We start from the raw sequence: 22,405 nt of genomic DNA on the forward strand, positions 1-22,405 counted from the left end.
ATTATAAGTGCGTCACACCCAGGATAACAAGGAAGATAGCCAGAGAAGTTGTTGCTCTGTTGAACCAGGCCCCACTGTGCTAATAAATCAATGAGTTATCAATACCACCTACTAGAGTTCTAAAAATTTTAATAAAGTTGTACCTTATTCTCCTCTACAAGTAGAAATAGCCAAATCAATAAATGTGAGAAACATGTCGTCTTTAGGCTCCTAAGAGGGTGTTAAAAGTAAAATTATAGCACATATTATCATTGAAAACCACCAAAGTCTGATGCTTTCAAACAAACAGAAATGAATCCTCAAGTCCCACTGAGGAAATGGATCATATGATATGGCACTTTTCTGTATCACCAGAAAGATTTTATTTGGTCCCATCACTCAGCCCCATTTGGGTGCATTTACACTGTGGGAAATGTTCTCTTATTTACTAATTCTACTAATATTTATAAGGAACACCTACTAAGCGCCAAGCTCTAGGTGTGTCATGACTGTGCATCAGAGTACAATATAGACATGAATCAAACAAAAAATAAAAATGTTATTACAGCTTGTGACAAATGCTGTAAAAAACTGAAGCAATTCAGTATAAAGGTATGGTATTGGAAAGATAATCTGAAATGGCAGCATTTAAGCTGAGGTCCCTTAAAGATGAAAAAAGCCAACCATGTAACAAGCAAGAGAAAAGCATAAAAGCCAAGGGAATCTTACATTAGTCCTGAATGAGGAAAGAGCTTGGTGTGATTAAAGATGTGGAAAGAGACTAGTGTATCTGGAGCAGAGAGCATGCCCGGGATGTGGTCAAAGACAGAAGCAAGGGCCAGGAAAAGCACATTCTAATATCTCGAAGAAAAGAGTTTCAATTTTCCTCTAACTGAAAAAGAGACAGCTTTGTGCTCTCCAGGACAGGAGCCATGAGCTACATGTATTTTAGCCTCACTCTTAATTAATTAAAAATTTGAGTTTCAATTTCAATTCCTGAGTTACATTAGCCACACTCCAAGTACCCCATCACTTCCTATGGCTAGTGGCTTCAATGTTGGTTGGTGCAAATATAGAATATTTCCATCATTGCAGAAAGTTCTACTGGACAGTGGTGCAAAGGAGTCCAAGCTAGAGAATGACATGACGGGTTTTAACTTTTTTAAAAGATTATTCTGGCTACTGTGTACATAATCCATTGTAGAGAGAAGACAGTGAAGCAGATCTGTCAGAAGGCAAGACAAGAGGTAATAATGACTTAGGCTAACAAAGTGGTAATGGAGATGGAGAGAAGTAGAGTGATTTAAGATGGATTTTGGAGACAGGGGCTAAGACATGTTGAGGGTTTGGATATGAGGGGGATAGATGGGTAAATGTGGGTACCATTTCCTGAGTAAGGAAGTCTTGTTTCAGGGAGGTCCAGTTGTGTGGAAAGTTCAAGAATGGGGTTCGGGAAACTGGCACTCAGGGGAGAGGCCTACCTGGAGATGTATTTTGGAGCCGTCAGTAAACAGAAGTGGTTGATGTTAAGAGAATGGAGGATAGGGAGACAGATAGAGGAGGGTTGAACCCTGAGGAACCTCAGTAAGTAGAAACAGAGACAAAAAGAGGACACATCATCCTCTTTTAAGCTCCTTCCTTATGAGAGTCATGGTTCTGCAGGTACAGGGTAAATTCTTGATTAACTTGGATGAATTCTTGGGTGGCCTTCATGAACAGCCTTAGTCTGAGGTGGCCAAAAGGGAGACTTGCAAGAAGAACAAATAGGAGAGTCCCTCCAAGATCCTCCCCGTGGAAACCTGCATTAATAGGCCAGGCTTTGGAGCGGGACTGACAGGTACCAATCCCAGCTCTACCAGTTGCCACCCATATGATCTGAGCCTCATCTTTAGTCTACAAAAGTGGGTTGTAGGGAGAGTTAAGTGGGATTGTAGATGTAAGGCACATACCCCATAGTTACTTGAAAACTTTATCCCAAGACAGATGCAAACTACTTACACCTGGTTCATCAGCATCCCGTTCCCACCCAACAGGCATGAAAGCCCCAAGTGCCTGCAGGCTCCGACTCAGCTTCCTTGGAACCCTTGTCTGGCTGCACCAACCCATCCTCCACTACTGGTCTGCCTTAGCCTGAGAAATGAGTGCACTTTCCATGGATTATCATTACAATTCTTTTTTTTTAATTTTTTAATGTTTATTTGAGAGTAAAAGAGAGAGAGAGAGAACAGGGGAGAGGCAGATAGAGAGGGAGATACAGAATCTGAAACAGGTTCCAGGCTCTGAGCTGTCAGCAGGGAGTCTGATGTGGGGCTCAAACCCACATACTGCAAGATCATGACCTGAGCCAAAGTCGGACCCTTAACCAACTGAGCCACCCAGGCGCCCCTATCATTATAATTCTTAATATAATTCGAAATCTAACTCATTCAAAGTTTCATTTGTTATGTCCTGCTTTGTTGAAGAAATTGAGGTTAATGGGAATGATTGAAAACGACAAAGGAACCATCACAGCCTCACTTTCTGTTACGGTAAATCCCCACACTACTTGTTCATACTGTGACATTAGAGGAAGATTTGGGGGAAAGGCAATTTCAGTTTTGATGGGTTTGGGAGGGGCTTGGGGTGCTTTGTCTGAAAACACTAAATCTGCTTTGAGACAAGCTAGAATTCTTGCTTATCAAGAGCTTGCCACATGGAGAGCAGATTAGAAGAGAACCGAAGAGAGGGAAGAAAGACAACCATCATGATGGTGGAAAGATTAGGCCTTTGAAACAAAACGGTTGGAGATGTCCTGATTTCAGCTTCAGTTTGACTCTTCTCTCTTCCTCTCTTCCTCTCACCCTCTCTTCCTCTCACCCTCCCTCCCTTCCTTCCTTTCTCTTTTTATTTCCTTCCTTTTATGGAAGGAGTTTTAGAGAGCCCTTAGCCAGTACAAGATTCCTTTCTTCCTAACTCTTACATGGTTGCCCAGTCCCTACTGGAACTTCCCCAGTGTTGAGAAACTACTGTTCTCAGTTATCTGTTGCTGAGGAACAAATTAGCCCAAAACTTCCCGGCAGAAAACAATGATCATTATTTACTCACAATTGTTGGCAATTTAGGCTGAGTTCACCTGGGGCAGCTCCTCACCACTCTACATGATGTCAGCTGAACTCACTCATGCATCTGTGCCTCCGCAGCTGGGATGGCCGAGACGTTTCTCATGTACTCTTTTATTCTCCAGGAGAGCAGCCTAAACTTTTTTACATGGTGGTAAAAACCTTCCAGCAGCAAGAGGATGGCAGGCCCCAATGCCCAGACACTTTTTAATCCTCTGCTCATACCACTTTTGCTAATGTCCCATTGGCCAAAACAAGTCCCATGACTAACCTCACCGTCATTGTGGGAGGGAACTGCACGAATACACAGACACTGAGAGGAATGGGCCACTGGGAGCCAATGCTGCTTCAGTCTACCCCACTCACATCTGCCTGAGAAACTGCTTTATTTTCAGGGGGTGCCTGGGTGGCTCAATCACTTTAACGTCGGACTCTTAATTTTGGCTCAGGTCGTGATATCACGGTTCGTGAGATCGAGCACTGCATTAGCCTCTGTGTCACAATGCAGAGCTTGCTTGGGATTCTCTCTCTCTTTCTCTCTCAAAATAAATAAATAAACTTTAAAATTTTTTTAAAAAGAAAGAAATTGCTTTACTTTCAGATACCGCTAATTGTCAGAGAGTGAAAATTGGTCTCCTGAGTGGAAATCCAAGGATCCAGCTCCCACAGAATGGTGGGCAAGAGTTTTCAGTGGCTCTTGGATGTTTGGCTTGAAGTTGATTTTGTCACATGAAGTCTCCTGTAGGCTTGAAAGGTTGATATCTGTTCTCCTAAGGCCCCCCTTAGCTCCCAGCTACCTCCTCAGTTTCCAGCCACTCCTGCAGCTCTGATACTATCCCTCAGAGAAGCCCCTTTGGAGATCTGTTGTGTCCCTGGTTTGATATGTATCACTCCATTATTTTAGTTCTCAGGGAAGTTCTGTGCAAACTCATCATTATCCCCACTAATTTCCTATAGTCAGCACTCACTGTCTCTCAGTTTTCTGACCTTTTAAGCTAATTCCCACGCACTAAGACTCAACAGCGTGTTACTCAACGGTGTGTCTACAGATGTTTCCTTCCCTCTGGTGCTTGATTTGATCCTATTAATAGGAAGCATTTATAAGTACCAGGCACTTTTTTAAATGTGTTATGTGGATTAATTATTAAATCATCACAATAATCCTATGAGATAGATACAATTACCAGCTCCATTTTACAGAGGAGATATCCAAGGCATAGAGGAGCCAAGTAACTTGCCAAGGGTCGCACAGCTGGAAGTGGAGGGACCAGGACTGGAACCAGGCAGCCTTATATCAGAGTCTCACTCAGCCACGCCTCCTTAACCACCCTCCCTCAGAATGCAAGGGTTATCCCGCAGAAACCATTTGTCAGCCCTCAGATCCATGTGCCGTAGCACCTGGGGGCTTGGCTTCATGGAATGACTCCACTTCTTCCTAAACAGGCTCTCTTGCTGTGGCCCCTCTTGTTGCAGGTGCAGTGGGAGTGCATCAACCCCAAGTACAAAGCCAAGAAGAAGAACTATAAGAACTCAGGCATTGTGATTTTGAATCAGTGCAAGGTACGTACATAGCCCTTCTCTTTCAGGAGTATGAAGCTAGGGCTGTCTGGGAGGAAGAGCTCAGACTGTGTGGCCGGAGGGACAAACTGTCAAGGAGGTGTAGTGTTTTTTGTAATAAAAAACATAAAGTCCATGTTATAATGGATGTGGAGTGAAAAACATAAGTGTGGGTGGTCTTGGAGCTGTGGTGGCCCACTGCCACCATCCCTTCTGCAAAGACAGTCATACCCTCAAAGATGGGGAGTCCTGGTCACATGTCAGGCTCTTCTCTGTCCTGACAGCACCAGAGGGAGATCCCCCAAAAGGGGAAGACAACATTTCCAGAGCTCCTGCTATGCACCTGTCACAGTGTTCAGTGCTTTATATGTGGTGCCTCACCCATGCCGAAAGGGTATTGTGAAAACAAAGCAATGGAGAAAGATTAGAAGGCCTAGAAATTCCTCCCAGAAGGGCTCTAACTTCACAGAAAATCCCACATGCTAGTAATCAAATCTCTTAAATCACATCTGAAAATAATTCTGGCATTGGTTGAGTACTTACTATGTGAGAGTAACTATGATGAATTCTGTTTAACTTGTATCATAATGCTGAGATTTCTGCTGTCAACTGAGATCATGTAACTAGTCACACACATGGTAAGTTTAAGAGCTGAGATTTTAATCTATGCATGTCTAACTCCACCATATACAACTTGAATGCCATCTAGTTTCTCTCTGTGTATGTCAGCTTCCTTTTCCCAGATTGGCTTCTCCCTGGCTGCCAGGAGCTGTGGGAGCACATCCTCTCATAGCAAGAGCAATAGTAGAGGAAAGACTGATATACCCACCCTTTGACCAATCAGTGTATTAAGATTGGCCATCTAGGATCATTGTATTAATCATGTCTTTTATTTTCTATACTTTTTTGATGCATTAACATCTCTGGGCCTTGTGGGCTGGGTAGGAACTTCTCCCAGGGTTAGCTAATTCCTATAGATAGCCAACAACTTGCTTGTGAGCCTGCCTTTGATATGCAGAGCAACCAATCCAGAGCCCATACCCCCAACCACCTCCTTTATCAAGCTTACACACACACACACACTATTCCTCTGTCCCTATATCTCCCTGGGTCCAGGCTTTACATAATTAGAGACCACCCCTATAGCCCAGAGTCACCAAAAGTATCCAAACTCTCCAATCCTAAACCAGTTTAACTGCTTACCATACCCCACTCATTCCTTCCCACAAGAAAACACAATAAAGACTTCCACCCACACTTTCCTCTCAATCTTTCTGCCTTCTGACTGACCCTAGTGCTTTCCCATGTGGCCCCTGAGTGGCATGACATGCCTCCTACCCTTTGGGGAACTCTGGGTAATAAACTCTTCTTTGAAAGGCAGTTGTCTCTGGTCATCTCCCCTATCTATACAAATCAAATCCCAGGCACATTCAAAACATCCCTGTGCCCAGGGAAGCAGGAGAAAAGATGTGGATGAACCACTTCGGTGGTTGTCTGTCTCCTTAAGATGCCTGTGATAAGTCTGTTTTGATTCTCCATGAATTGATCTTACAGTTTAGTGCTTAGGGGCCAATATTATTCAACTCGTTCCCAAGTTCTTATTTCCTGGGTACATAGACAATAGTAGGGTGTCCCAACCATCAAGCAAAGCATTGCCAAAGGGAGCCAGGAGCAGGCACTATTCAGGGGGCCAAGTGAACACCAGCCCTGAAAATAGTCTGCCAAGAGATGTGTGCCACCTAGAGGTGGTACCTAGAGACACCAACACGAGATCTTGTGGGTCAGTCTCTGAGAAGCTGCCCTGAGCATCAGATGAAATCTGAAAATTGAGGGTCAAAAATCACAGTTACTCACTGTCCAGGTTAAAGTGGCCAGATGACAAACTTCATGACTGTGGGTATCGTGTCTGTTTTTCTCATCACTATATCCCTAGCATCTAGTGCATAGTGGGGACTTTGTTAAATAAAATTTAAAAATTTATTGTTAAATAAATAAATGGATGAATATCACCAACGGTCAAGAAGCAGAATCATAAGGAAGCAGAAATGAAGACCAAAAATTGGTATGGCACATGAGAACACTGATAATCATGGTTGGGCAAAAAACAGAGACTATGCTGACTTCCAGCACAGAGGTCCAAAGGATGGACTATGCAGTCCATTTGCCACCATTTGAGTCCCACCTCCACCTTCTACTAGGTAGGTGATCTTAGCCTCAACTTCCTCCTCCACAAAAATGGCACAGTAGAAATAATAGCTCCACCTTTACAGGGCTGTCCTAAGAACTAAATAAAATTATGGATGTTAAGTCCCTGACTTAGAGTTAGTCATTGCTGATCATGGCATGGCAGGAATCTAATGAATGGGAAATGGCCAGTAAAGGCCTTCTCAGGTAACTGCAATCCTGAAGCAGCCAACCTAGATTACTTGTGGTATTAAGAATGTTACCAGGACTGGAACTTAGACTGGGGAGCAAGAGTGAAGCCTAGTGTGAGACTTTATTAATTCCGAAACAGTGGTGTCCCTTGAAAATATAGTGTTAGCTCTCCCTGGAGGCATGCGTGACCCAAAAGAGGGGAGCATGGCATGAATAGCTGCAGCCCTCACAGGGCCATCTGAATTAGGCATTGCTTTCTTTCTCTCCTATAAAATCAAAATTGGAGCAATTAAGCATCTGACTCTTGGTTTCAGCTCAGGTCATGATCTCATGGTTTCCTGGGTTTGAGCCCCACGGTAGGCTGATGCAGAGTCTGCTTGGGATTCTCTCTCTCCCTCTCTATCTGTCTCACCCCCAGTTATGCTGTCTCTGTCTCCCTCGAAAATAAATAAACTTAAAAAAAATAAAATCGGGGTGCCTGGGTGGCTCAGTCTGTTAAGCGTCCGACTTCAGCTCAGGTCATGATCTCACAGTTTGTGGGTTCGAGCCCCACATCGGGCTCTGTGCTGACAACTCGGAGCCTGGAGCCTGCTTCAGATTCTGTGTCTCCCTCTTTCTCTGTTCCTCCCCTGCTCTCACTCTGTCTCTCTCTCGCGCTCTCTCTCAAATAAATGCAGATTTTTAAAAAATATATATTTTTAAAAAAATGAAATCAAATCAAAATCAACTGACCTATCTCTTCCCCACAGATGTCTTTCTGCTCTTCCTTTTAGGTTAGCAGTCTAATGCCAAAGACTAAGCTTCCACTCCATAAGGAAATAGATCATGCTGTTACTAAAACGATTTCCTCTCCTCCTCCAATGCAGATCCACAAGATGCATTCTTTCTTGGACTACATCATGGGCGGCTGCCAAATCCAGTTTACAGTAAGTTGTTTCCACATTTGTTCATATTCATGGAGCAAGGTGTGGGGCATGGTGGAGGGTTGTGGGAATGTGGAGACAAAAATTTATTAAAATCTTTGGTCAGTTTTTTCAGGTCTCATTGCTGAAATATTGTATGATATAATTTTTTTTTCTTTTCTTTCTTTCGATATAATTTTTTAAAAGTGAGTTCATACTTCTGTTTTCTCCAGTGACTATGGCTGTCAGGAAGTCATATCAGAAAAGTCATGCCACTCAACCTCAGGTGGTTTGGGAACCCTCCTCATGCTTCCCATTCTTTCAGTAACTGCATGAGGCATGGGGCAGTGGGCATATTGCCAGATCCCATTACCTGGTGAGTAGGAATTGGAAGGAAGTAAGCCACTCTGGTAAATCCCACTGACCCAAGGCAGATGCAGCCCAAAGACCAGCACCAACGCCATGCCCAAGGGTCGGTGCCACGAGTAAGCCATCCAAATGGTTCATCAGGCAATGAAAAGGTGAATTCCAAAAGATTGGAGAATTAGGCTTTCAAAGTTGAGAAACAGAGTGTCTAGACTCAGTGGGTAGATCAGGGATCATTTCCTAAATATAATCTGTGAACCCATAGGATTTATACACTCCAATGATTTGAGTGGGTAGGCTGGGTCTCTTTAAGGTGCCTGGTAGGCCAAGCTTATGAATCCATCTGCCCTTGAATAACTTACTTTCAGTGGCCTAATATTCAAAACCCTCCCAGGTTTGGACAGATGTGACCTCCAGAAAGAGGATCCCAGATGGCAAGGATAGATCTGCTAAAACCTATGGGAAAGCAACATGGCAAACAAGAGAACAACAATCTGAACAGCTTCTGCTCCCCGTCTTGCAGATGTGTACTCGTGAAGGTCAGCCCTGTTTAGCTCCCTTGACTGGATCAGTCATGTGAGAAAAGCAAGGCAGATGGGTTTAAATTTTTTGTCCAGGTTTAAGCCCAAGAGAGTAGACAGGACCAGTGTATTTCTGGGACGGGGACGGCAGTACTCATAGGACTAAAAGGAGCTGCAAGGGGTTGAGAAAAGTGGTAGTTTTATAGACTGACCTCTCCTTAGCTAGAAGCCTATCCTCTAATCTCAGAAGGGTCTGCCTATATCTTCTCTAAACTTGGGGCATGGTTCACTTACTCCTGAATAGGTATGGGTTAATTATAGAATTTGGTCATTTCTTTAGAGTCTTAGGCACACCCACCCAGCCCTCCTGCATGCATACTGGCACGTACAGAAAGTAGCAAACATGTTCATCGTGAGCACACACATGTAACTCCAGCTGTCCTATGGGTTCACTGTCGCACTGATGTATACACATAGAGGTAGAGGAGCCAGCAATGTCATATAGGAGAGCTCCTGGAAATAGTGTCCCACAGTCTTAGGCAAAGGAGCAATTCAGGAAACTATTTATAGGTTTTCAAGGGAGAGCACTATTGATTTGGTTTGGAGTCTATAGATTCCATGCACTCGAACAACTCTATTCAACCTTCAGGGGCTTGCTCTGCCCTTGGAGTTGTGCTGCAAAGAACCAGCCCCCATGAACACCAGAAGTTTATCCCCACAGGGTCCCTAGCTCCACAACCTGGGTCCACGTGGCTTGTCTGACCCAGGCTGGCCCTCCCCTCCTTTCTCACCCCTGCTGATCCTCCCCAGCTGAGGAGGTACCACCTTAATGTACATACCACTACTCCTCAGCTCCAGTTCCTTCTCCCTCCCTTAGCATTTCAGTCTTCCTGAAACTCTTTGAATTGTCCTTTTATTAAGCTCTCCTGGATCATCCCTTCTGAGTGGGCCATTTGTTTCCCGTTAAGATCCTGACCAGTACACTTTATAAACAGGGGCTGAGAGAAAGCTTTTGCACTTTCCACAGATGCCTGGTGCTTTTGACTCTACCTTAAGAATGTCAAAAGTAGAGCATCTTCCCCTTCAGGTGCCAGGCTGATGTGTATTAGGTACTTTTATTGAATTACAATGGATCAAACCCTAACCTTAAAGGAGAGGGAAGGATGAGGAAAAACAAGAAACCCGATGAATAAGTATGATACTAGTTTTGGCTTCAAAAAGCATCCTATGAACTTAAATGTTTACACGTCCATATAGCCTAATGATAAATACCAAAACCTTATTTGGGTTAATATGCATAAACGGGGTATATTTAGGGGAGTATTGGAGAAGTGGTTTGGATTAAGAATTTGAAGGGCAAGGGCTCCTGGGTGGCTCAGTTGGTTGAGTGGCCGACTCTTGATTTTAGCTCAGGTCATGATCTCACGGTTTGTGGGATCGAGTCCTGTGTCAGGCTCTACATTGACAACGCGGAACCTGCTTGGGATCCTCTCTCTCCCTCTCTCACTGCCCCTCTACCTCGCTTGCACTCTCGCTCTCAAAATAAATGAATAAAGTTTTTTAAAAAAGAATTTGAAGGGCTTTTAATTTTGAAGTAATATGGTGGATAAGGGAATGTTCAGAAGAATCTTGAGCAGGACATTGAAGAAGCTGGGCACATGCTTTAGGGAACAAAATCTGGGAGTGTTTGGTGGAAGGCATTGAAGGTGGTGAGGAAATTATGAAAGAGACGCAAGCAGAGGGGTGCCTAGGTGGCTCAGTCAGTTAAGCGGCTGACTTCCACTTTGGCTGAGGTCATGATCTCGCAGTTTGTGTGTTTGGCCCCAGTCCAGCTCTGTACTTACAGCTCGGAGCCTGGAACCTGTTTCGGATTCTGTCTCCCTCTCTCTGTCTCTCTGCTCTTCCCCCACTTGTGCATGCTCTCTCTCTCTCTCTGTCTCTCTCTTTCTCTCTCTGTCAAAAATAAATAAATAAAGAGATGAAGCAAGAAGAGATTAACCATCCTGAGGACAAGTAAGAAGAGGCTAAATTAGCAGGACAGCAGTTAAGAGAGGCACTGTGGAAAGAGAGTCCCATAAGCCTTGGCCTATGATTGATCCAATGAAGAGACAGAAGGCAAGGGAGGATGATGAGTCCAGAGGACTCAGATCTTTTGTGCCTGACTGACAAAGCATGGTGATCCTATTCACGGCAATATGGAAATCAAGAGGAGCCGCCGACGAGATGATGAATTTTATTTTGGACATGATGGAGGTACTTTCAGGCCTCTCAGTGTCGAGATGGCACTTATAAATATGGTCCTAGGTTTCAGGAAAGAAGTAGAAGCTGCACACATATGGGTCTGGATGAGATGGCCAGAGAGAAGAAAAGAGAAAAGGCGTCTCAGGGAATTATAGAAGATCTCCGTCAGGCAGCAAGGAGAAGAAGGGAAACCCATAGGAGGAGAAATGCCAGAGGAAAAGGTCCAGGACGGGGCAGTAACCCAAATGACCAGAAAGAAAATATTAAAAGACCAAGGGCAATAATCCCATATGCAAGAAGGTGAAGAATAAAAAACTGGATCATGTGATGAAGAGACACATATCACCTTTTGAAAGAGCAATTTCAGCAGTATGAGACAGGGAGACCCAGAAGTTAAGGTCTAAACAGAAGGTAAAAGAACTGTTCATTCAAGAAGGTTGGCAACAAAAGGCCATATTTCATTCTTTCTCATTGCCAAGTAGTATTCCATTGTGTATATAAACCACAATTTCTTTATCCATTCATCAGATGATGGACATTTAGGCTCTTTCCATAACTTGGCTATTGTTGAAAGCGCTGCTATAACCATATGTTTTCACTCTGATGTGGATCCTGAGAAACTTAAGACCATGGGGGAGGGGGAAAAAAGTTAGAGAGGGAGGGAGCCAAACCATAAGAGACTCTTAAAAAACTGAGGATAAACTGAGGGTTGATGGGGGGTGGGAGGGAGGGGAAGGTGGGCGATGGGCATTGAGGAGGGCACCTGTTGGGATGAGCACTGGGTGTTGTATGGAAACCACTTTGACAATAAATTTCATATAAAAAAAAAGAAGTTTGGCAAGATGGGGCAAGAGGGGAAAAGGATGATAGCAACTTGAGTATCAAAATAGGGGAGGTTTCAGGCTAGAATCTGACCATAAGCAGAGGAGAAGCCTCAGTGGAGTGAACGAGATTAACAATGCCAAAAAGAGCCCTAGTCAATGATTCTTTTTTGGTCAGCGGCACCACTTGAGAATCTGATACACAATCCATATCCTCTCCCTGGAAAATGCACACACCCGATTTTGCATGCAATTTCAGGAGGTCAAGGGCGCCCTTGAGGACATTCCATCTCCTCATGCAAATCCTCAGGTCATAAGACCTGGAGGGCAACCGTCAGAGGGCAGACTTGGAGGAGGTGAATGGAGATGGAACAGACTAGGGGGCAGGGGTGGGAGCGGCAGGAGGAGTTCACTGTGTTTGGCACACGGCAAAGCAGCCAAAAATAAAATTAGATACTAGAATTTCACACACAAAACACAAAATTATAGACAGCACAGAAGAGACAGGCACCATAAGGTGTTTGGAAAGAAAATGGTAGAAGAGTTCACCATTTCCTTTGAAAGTTATTGCTTTCCCAGATGCATAAAGATGCACTTTGTAAAACAGATTTTCAGGGATAAGCTGTATGTAAAGTACAGCACTCATTTAGGTGGATTATGATAAAGTCATTTTATTTATTTTTTCTTAAATATGAAATTTATTGTCAAATTAGTTTCCATACAACACCCAGTGCTCATCCCAACAGGTGCCCTCCTCAATGCCCATCGCCCACTTTCCCTCCCTCCCATCCCCCATCAACCCTCAGTTTATTCTCAGTTTTTAAGAGTCTCTTATGGTTTGGCTCCCTCCCTCTCTAACTTTTTTTTTCCTTCCCCTCCGCCTTGGTCTTCTGTTAAGTTTCTCAGGATCCTCATAGGAGTGAAAACATATGGTATCTGTCTTTCTCTGTATGACTTATTTCACTTAGCATAACACTCTCCAGTTCCATCCACGTTGCTACAAAAGGCCATATTTCATTGTTTCTCATTGCCACGTAGTATTCCATTGTGTATATAAACCACAATTTCTTTATCCATTCATCAATTGATGGACATTTAGGCTCTTTCCATAATTTGGCTATTGTTGAAAGTGCTGCTATAAACATTGGGGTACAAGTGCCCTATGATAAAGTCATTTTAAATGATTATAATGATTGATGATAACATAAGGACATGTTTATGCCATAACATTAAGTGAAAAAAAGGAATGTAAAGCAGAGCCACCCTATGGTTACAACCAGGTAAAATGTTTATATATTTATATATATGTAGAGAGAGAGATAAAATCTAGAAAGGAAAAGAAAAACAAAACATAACTTGCTTGCCAGTGGAATCCTTGAGGAACGAGGATTGTCCTCGGCAGCATTCTTGACCTCCCTAAATTGTGTGCAGAATTAGGTATGTGCATTTTTGGGAGACTGGATATAAATCTTGTATCAGATTCTCAAGTGGTCCAGGTGACCCTCAAAAATGTATTTTTTCATATTTTCAGATGGCCATTTTTATTATTTCTAATTTTTTAACATTAAGGATGAAGTTGCTTTCCTTTATCTCTGATTTTGTAGTCTACATTTTGGCAATATAATATTGCTATAATAAGCTGAATGTGGCTCCTCCCATATTAACCTTCAGCCTAAAGAAAAAGAACACGTATTACAAGGTGGCCAGCTATTCCTATTTCTCAGGAAATCTTTCCAACACTAACACATGTCCACACTGTGTCCCAGTTTAAGTTTTACATCTTTATATCCCAGACTAAACACTGGCGGACTCTGGTATAGACCTCTGAGAAAAGAGAATGAGCCCTGGTTGAAGAGGGGAATGCTTTGCAGTCTGCAGGAAATGAATGGGGTGACCTCAGGAGTCCTTTCCATCAGGTCTAGGTTCCTATTTCTTTGCCCACAGTGGCGCTTTGAGGAGGTCGAAAAGCACAAGAGTTTAATCTGTCAATTAAGAAATGGTTCAGACTGAACGGTATCTCCACCTACAAGGCTTATTGTTACAGATCCAAATTGTATACAAATATAAGACAAACAAGCAAAAAACAAATCTCTTGCCCCAGCAGACGATATGGCAGAGGTTGACTGCACGGTGATTGCAGAGAGATTAGGCAACTAACCAGAGGTTGGTTCCCAGCAGCTTCGCTTAGAAAACACCCAAGAGGTTTCAAATGGCTTGTTTGTCACAGGCAGAGAAGGGAATCTGAGGAGTGGGCTTGTTTTGTGTAGAAGCTAAAAATGTCCAGTGATAGATGCTCATCACTGGCTTCCAGCCTTTTCCAGGAAGCAGCTCTGCACTGGGGACTTGGTGGCAATGGAAGGAAAATTTCACATTCCTACTTTACAAGGTCTTGCAAAGCTGCTCCATAGCTCTGCTTAATGATGAGCGAGGCCTCCTGGGCAGAAGGGGAGAGCAACGGGCGGGTGCCTATTCTTGGACCGCCTGCTGGGAAGATTGGAGCACATACCAGAACCACAGGCTTTCGTAAATGCTTCATACCAGAAAATGAAAACGTAGCCGCTCTGCAAGCTCACCAGCATTCAGGAAGCAGGCGTCAGCAGCCACCTCCACAAACTGGCATTTTTCAGTCATTTCCTTGCTTTTATTTCTCAACTTAATCCCGTCTTTCACTGCCTCCCTGTTGCTTTTTAAAATAAATCTAACCTTTCACTCTGTTCTCCTTCCACTAATGCTAACTTAAAGAGCACAGAGAATTCTTGGTAGAAGGCCACCTCCTGAAGATATTTTATCTCCAGCTTCATCAGGGCGACTTTAGAAACCATCACTTGCCAGGGAAACAAATCTTTCAGCTGCTGTGTACTTAAGACTGTCCATTGCTTTCTCGTCAATGATAAAATATTTTTGTTATGAAGAATGGGAACTATAGAAAGGGGTGGGTGGTAAGGATCATTGATTTATTTCCTTTTTCACCAGGTAATTTTTAAGTTCATACCTTTTCCCAAAGCTCTATCAGAGTCTCCAGAGCTAGAATGGCCTCTGTGGTTGTCACAGATACTGGGGCCATCCCCATGGGAAAAGTGGAGCCCTGCCCCCACCTCCTGCAAAGGTCTGCCTACAGAAAAAAAAAAATTAAAATTTCCATCAGGCTTGTTTGTATGTCTAAACAGCACCACCAAGAGCAGGCAGCCCAACACCAACCTTCTAACAGTGATCTTTAGGTGGTTCCATTTTCCTCTAGATGTCGTTTCCATTTCCAAGAAATGTGGCTACTCCCTTTCTCTAACTGGCATCAGTCGGTCACCAAATCCTGTTCATTTTCTATCCTTAATATCTCTGGTCACAATCCCCTTCTCACCATCACCTCTGCCCCACACTAGTTTGTTAGGCATAACAGAATTATTCCAAGCCTGGGGATGAAGAGTTGATAGAAATGAAATGACAAAATAGGGCCAGAATGAAGAAGCAGGAGAGTAGAGAGGGCCTACAATGCAAAATTTAAGAAGAGGCAATCACTCTCAAGATTGTACAAATGTAGGGTCAGCTGGGAATGAAGTCCTTCTTGAATTGACACCCTCGTCACCAGTCTTACCTTCCCTTGGTCCCAACCCTATGATGTGTGGCTTTATTTTAAAGTGTATTGTTGCCAAAATCTGTGTATGTTCACCCAGACATTATACACACTTCTTCCCATAACACAACATACCCATTTGGGTGTTAGATCTGGGCTTGCATGCTGCCACTTGGTGCCTGCATACTTGGAGGATCTTGCCCATGCCTGGGGACGATAAGAGGGACATTTGAGTTTCTTGAGCTGTCATTTTTCTTTATGGATGTTTTCTCCCTCTGGTGTTTATATGACCTGATTTTACTCTCTGGTTTTATATCAAGACACCAGCATGTTTTTCTCATTATGAAATACCCTTAACTCTCAGTCACGTAATCAACACACAGGACAATTTTCAACTGCAGCCTCAAGAGGCATAGGTAAAGTATTGTGGTGATCCTTGATGAAGAACATCATAAACACACACACACACACACACACACACATTAATTGCCCTATTTCTACATTTTACAGCTGTTTTGATTATAAACAGCTGTTCATTCAAGGCCATTCTCTCCTAAATTACTCTAGCTGCCTTGTAGCTAGTGTCCCTACTTCCAGGCTAAATCCTCTCCATTCTTTATAGTCATAAACATACCCATGTGACAACTTGGCATGTTAGCCACAGCCTTGTGTTTCCTTTGGGGTATATAGTGGCATAATGGAGGAAAAGCCTTTGGAGCCGTATAGACTGGGGTTTGAACCCAGTTCCATCACCAGGAAATTTCATCACCTGTGGGCCTCAGGGTCTTCATCAATGAAAAGGAATAACAATCTCTGCCTTCCAGAGTTCTTTGATGAAAATAAAATAACATAATACCTGGAAAGCAGATAACACAGTGTCTGACACAAAGTAGGGTTTTAACAAGGGCTAGTCCTCTCCCCTTTGTTATCTAAAGTAAGAGCATCTCAGGGGTAGGAAAGCACCTTGCAGTTTTTCTCCACGTGACCTTTCCTTTTGAAACATTATTAGTATTAGCATCTTATCAGCTGGTACTCCCTTGTTGAAAACATCTGGTTATTCCAAAAATAGAATTTGCATCCTGCTTAAATTTCTTTTCAACATAATCCTGGGAGAGGTGAAGAAGAAAAGGGGAAACAAAATCAGTGATGATAAGAAATAACTTCATGAAAAAAAAAGGGGGGGGGAGTGTAAGTGAACTCCTGGTAGCCTATTGTTTTCCTTCTTCTAGTCATGTGGATTGGATTGCAGCATTGCAGTATAAGGTGTGGCTGACATTTTCCCCTATCAACCTTACTCTTATAGGCTGATCTCTCAGAAGCAGAAACAGAACACAAAGCACCTTTTCTCTGTCCTTCCAGAAATAATATCCACCCTAAATAAACCCAATGGGATATTCCAATTATTTGTCATAATGGAATGTTGTCAAATAATGTGCATGTAGCATTTCCCATCTGCAAGATTATAAGAGAAAATAAAGCCTCTCTGTCATTAGTAAGTGGATTCAGCTGAGCCCTGAAGAGAAAGGGAAGACACAACAGGAACATCTCTGTCTTTTACTACAACTCCTTTTGTTTTAATTCCCCCATCCTTTCTCTCTACCCCCCACCAAGCTAAAGTTTTTTTGTTTGTTGGTTGGTTGGTTGGTTGGTTGGTTTGGTTTTTTTGAGAGGTGTTTGCTGGGCTAACTTTTATTTAAATGGTAATGATGCTAGAAACCAAAAGAAATGTTTCTTCTCAGTTTAGCACTCTCCAGGCTTGAGCCTTTTGTTGTTTGTTGATGTTAAGAGTGTTAAGTGGGTCAACTTTTATTTAGATAATGATGCCAGGGGTCAGAAAAAATCTCAGAAGTTCAAAGATAATATCTCCTTGGTGACAAGGCAGAGGATTCCCTTTTCTGCTTCCCACCGACTATGCCATAGCATTCAGCTTCTTCTCTGGTATAGGCAGGACTTCTCGCTGAATGCCTCACTCAAAGCTGCTTCTTGCAGAAAATTCATTATAACCACTTCAACACGTCTCTCTGCAACTGGCTGCACACGAGAGTATGACAATGGTGTTCTTCTATAGACCACATCTTTAACACAGAATGTAGTTTTAAGGGATTTTACCTCTGCCTCACGAACAGAATTGTCCTGCATGAAGAGCACAGGACTCTTTTCTTAGTGAATTATGAACTGAGGGGCAGATATTCATCCTTCCTCTTGCTGCCTGGCAACATGGATCAGCAGTGGCTGGGCTTTCTGACCCCCGTGTCAATCTCAAGTTCTGTTTTGGGATTGGAGGAGAGGAAAATGGAAGACTACAGAAATGGCCTCAGCCAGATTAATAACTTCTCTCACTTTCCTTCTTGGCAGGGTACGTGATGTGCTGCTTTTCCCATCCCTGGCCATGTCTTTTGTGTGGCTGATCACAATTCCTACCAGATGCATTCACTTTAAACCTACCCATTCTCCTATTTTCTCTTCCAGGTAGCTATAGATTTCACTGCCTCAAATGGGGACCCCAGGAACAGCTGTTCCCTGCACTACATCCACCCTTACCAACCCAACGAGTACCTGAAAGCCTTGGTGGCTGTGGGCGAGATTTGCCAAGACTATGACAGGTACAAGACCCCCGGTCGTCCCAGGTCTTATCATCTCCCTGTGGGTTCTGATGGTCCCTGGATGATCCTTGGCAGGAAAACAGACGTGCAGTCAGCAGTTACCCATACTGGGCTCATGAAGCCACAGAATAGAACCTTGACCCCAAATTTTATCCTCTCTACACCTAGAGAAGCTGAGTTCATGCCATGCTCACCTGGGTCACCAAAACCAAAATCTCCTTTCTCAGCTTTCTTATGTGGCTTGCAAAACTACTTTCTATCTTGTTAAGTTTCGGAATGGGTCTTGCTACTCAAAGTTTGGGCCATGGACTAAGCAGCATAGCACCACCTGGGAACTTAGAATCCCGAGCCCCACTCCAGACCTATTGAATCAGAATCTGCATGTTAACAAGATTCCCAGATGATTTGTGTGCACTTTGGAGTTTGAGAAGCACTGGTTTATTGGACATTTTTGAATCTAACCCTCACATTATACCTTATGTTGTAGGTATTGTTTAACAGAAGAGGAAATAAAGCTGGGCAGGGAGGTTAAGCTGTGCACTGTCACTCAGCCTGAGGCAGGATTTGAACTGAGATCTATTTCCTCCTACTGTTTAAGCTCCTAATCACTGTGTTTCACTGACTTCAGAGCTATTGGTAACATTAGTAGAGGGTGTGTGTCTGCCCACGTGCACATGTGTGTGCCCATCCACAGAAGTGTGTGTGTATGTGTGTGTTTGCTTGTGTGTATATAGATAACATGATTTTGAGATCAGATTGGTACTACAGTTATTTTTCCTTGATGGTAAATATTGACCTTTCCCACCAAGAGAATTGTGATTTACATAAATTACATTAAACTGAATTTATTTTGCCTTTCCAGTATTTCCAGGTTGAGGTGAAGTTGTTCACATGTTCAAGAAGGTTCTTTGAGGTAGAACGAATATAAATATAAATATGGATACATCTCAGTTGAGTCATTAGTGTGTTTGTAAAACAAGGCTAGTTAGTAATAAGAAGCAACCAAGTGAGCCTTTAAATCAGGAAAATAAAGTGACTCTGTCCTCTAGTTTCAGAGAAATTTTATGGGACAGCATGATTTCTGTTCTTTCTAGTGTCATAACCAGTGGTAGGTATATTAAAAACCCCTTGCCCCAGGCACCACAGGGGATGAGACAATCTAGTGACCAGAATGTGCAGAGAAACCAACAGGAGAGGGATAGGAAAAATCTCATCTGTGTCCTCCTGCTGGTGAATCTCTGCATTCGGCTTGGTTATTTTCAATAACTCAACTGGGTGTGAGGGCAGTTGGGGAATGAATAAACAGATCCAGTAAAATCACACAGCCTTAAACACTCAGGCCTTTGCTGACACTTGCCCTCTTATACAGTTAGAACAGAGGGCAATAGCATTTTAAATTACTTTGTTAAAGTGATACTTCTTATACTTAACCGAGGTATCGACTGTGAAGACAACTTGAATTTCAGCTCTGATTTCTTTTGGCCCAAATACAGGGAGTATTCCTAGAGAGGGTATATATCATATGGAGAGTTCTACCAAGGAGAGAAATAATTAACAAATTGCCTCCCCACTGCCAGAAACTTCTCCAGACATACCCAAGATACCAAAACAGTCATTTTTTCCTAACATGCGCATGAATGATTTAGTGCATGATTTAGTATATACATAAGAGGCAAGAAAGAAGGGAGAGGATGTATCTTCAGGATTCTTAATAATTTTAAATCATGAAATGCTCATAAAAGAGATAAAGTAGGTAAAGCATTCGATACAATACTATAAATACATGCTGCTTAATAATAAAATTGACTCAGACTCTAGGGGAGAAGGCAGTATAATAACGAATTCCAAAGAGAAAATTGGTGGTTTGACCAGAAACTAAGATGCCAATGCCCAGAGCGTTGGCTACGGTCCTGCAGCAGATTTACAGGATGATCTGGAACAAACTGCTGAACTTCCTGTTTCCTGGTTACTTCACATGCAGGATGCAGATACAATCCAAGTGACCCATACATCTTTTAGAGCTATTATCCTCTTATAATATAAAAGCCAGGCAAAGCGTGGAGAGCATTTAGTATTCACTCAAAAATACAGATTCAACATAAAAGTAAGGTATTATACCTTAGGGGTTACATAAAGAATTACTGTAAATGATTCTTTTTAAAATTTTAAAAGGAAAATAGTGAAGTTATCAGCCCATCTGACCAGGAAAATCAGGTTTCCGCAGTTCGGTGGAACTATACATGTATACGTATATGTATACGTATATATGTACATATATACATATATGTATACATATAAAGAAGGCAGCTCAGCATTAAAAGGGGCAAATGCCTAAGGAAGAAAAGAACTGAAAAGCCCAGGCGTTCTTTTGAGAGACTCCCTGGAAGAATGTGTAATGCAAGCCGCTCACTTGAAAACTGACAAGGTTCTGCAGTTTCTCCTTTGCGTGGGTGCATAGACAATAGACAGGCAGAGTCAGGAAATTTCAAGTTGGGGCTTTGGAATTAATTTATTCTCACATCAAAGTCACTGAGGTTGATGTTCAAAAGAAACACTTGAATAAAAACTGACAGAAGGCGTCGTTCCCCCTCCTGCAGAGACGGAGAGGTTTTTAATCCCCATGAGCCTTAGAAATTGCTCCCAGCCTCTGACAGCCAAGGGTTTTCTTTCTGCCTTGTACAGTCATTGCTAAGGGGTCATTACGAGGTGATCAATGAAGTAGAACAGCTTGGGAGACGCATAAAGCCCTTCTCAGGGTGCCTTGAAGGGGAAGCTTCTCCACAGATTTCTGGTCCTAAGGCCAGAAGACAGTCCTGCCAGCTCACTCTGTCTCTATGCCTCTGAAAGAGAGAACACTGCCCATTCCCTCCCCTTTGAGTCGCCAAGCATGCACACATGTATGTGTACACACACACACACACACACACACACACACACACACAAGCTCATATATTCCCTGTTGGTTGTAGCACTTGTCCAGCTCCTATGAACATCCTGGTCAGGCTGCTCAAGACCAAGTGACATCCATTCTGTGGGCCCAGCAGAGATATGGATCTCTGACCACCTGGAATGCCCTCCAATAAAAGGCTGGTCTGTCTGCTATCGACAGAGTATAGATACTGAATACAGTGCTTGGAAGCACAGACTGCCATTTTATGGATGCGACCACCCCAGCATAAGGTGGAGGTTTCAGCACCTGAGGCAGGAGTCTTCCTCCATGGTGTGCTAGGAGGCAAAGTTAGAACTGATACCCAATCTGACAGGTACTGGGTTTAGAATCCAAAGACAGGTTCATGTCACAGTTCTACCTTTTCTACCCTACCAACACCAGTCAGTGGTTTTCAGCCTTGGCTGCACATTGGAATCATTTGGGCAGTCTTAAAATATGCTGATACCTGGGCCCCGCTCCAGAGGTTTATTAGTCTGGTGTACATCCTGGGGAATCGGGATTTTTAATTCTAGTGGGCGTCCCAAGTTGAGACCCAGCGTTAAATTGGGAGAGAATGGGTCAGATGGAATGGCTAAGGACCAAGCAGCACCTATTGGCTGCCAGGTACCTCACATGGTGTTGTAAGGACAGAGATAAATTAACAAAGCATAATTTCCCCCCAGCTGGTTCACAGTCTCAGGGAGAAAAGGGCTTGTAAATAAATCGCAGCCCAGCTTGGTCAGGGCAGCTGACTGTAGACGAGGACTGCATAAAAAGAGAAGGATTGACTTTCTCCTTTGTGGGAGAAGAGGTAGTCAAGGAAGGCCTTCTGAGGATGGTAAGTTCTGGGAAATTCAGTTGTTATTAGAACACGGATGGACTTATCTTTATTATTCTGAATCGTTAGACCCAACCAGCCTCCTACAAAGGGCAGAGTCAACAGGAGTGGTAGAAAGAGCATGGGGTCCCAGCAACAAATAGACCCTGGGTTCAGACCCCAGCTCAGCTACCTCTGTTCTGAGGTTTGCGTTCCATGTGCCTTGGTGTCATTGATTTCAAGTGGAAGTTTTCTCTAACTTTCCTTGAGGAGCAGTTGTAAGGGTTAGATGTACAGTGGCTAGCTAGCACATGTTCGGCCTGTTATACTCAGCAAACGATAGAGGCTATTATCTTTGACACTCTTAATTAGGTTTAAAAATAAACTGAACACAAAAGGAAAAAGGATTATGGTGTCAGATCTGAAGGACATTTTGGACCAATGACTTTAATTTTTGGTTTTGAGCATGTACCCCTAAAAATGATTTTATAAAAATGTGTAACCTCACACATTTTTACATTTACATTGACATCTAATGTTTTCCATTATGAGTTTAAATAATGGCAAAGAATGGAAATTCTAGTGTATTGTAAATATGAACATTTAAAAATAAAACTCTTACATAAC

General features: G+C 43.0%; 1 protein-coding gene across 2 annotated transcripts in view; it reads left to right on the forward strand.

The window, feature by feature from the left end:
• CPNE4 (copine 4) overlaps positions 1-22,405 on the forward strand; it is a 684,237-nt gene that overhangs the window by 640,505 nt on the left and 21,327 nt on the right. For both annotated transcript variants that reach the window (XM_042956193.1, XM_042902930.1), the window contains 3 exons: positions 4,551-4,637; positions 7,877-7,936; positions 17,899-18,032. In XM_042956193.1, the coding sequence (XP_042812127.1) occupies positions 4,551-4,637; positions 7,877-7,936; positions 17,899-18,032 (281 nt within the window). The remainder of the gene's footprint in view (positions 1-4,550; positions 4,638-7,876; positions 7,937-17,898; positions 18,033-22,405) is intronic.

Source organism: Panthera leo, chromosome C2 (genome assembly GCF_018350215.1).
Source record: "Panthera leo isolate Ple1 chromosome C2, P.leo_Ple1_pat1.1, whole genome shotgun sequence".
NCBI classification, from domain to species: Eukaryota; Metazoa; Chordata; class Mammalia; order Carnivora; family Felidae; genus Panthera; species Panthera leo.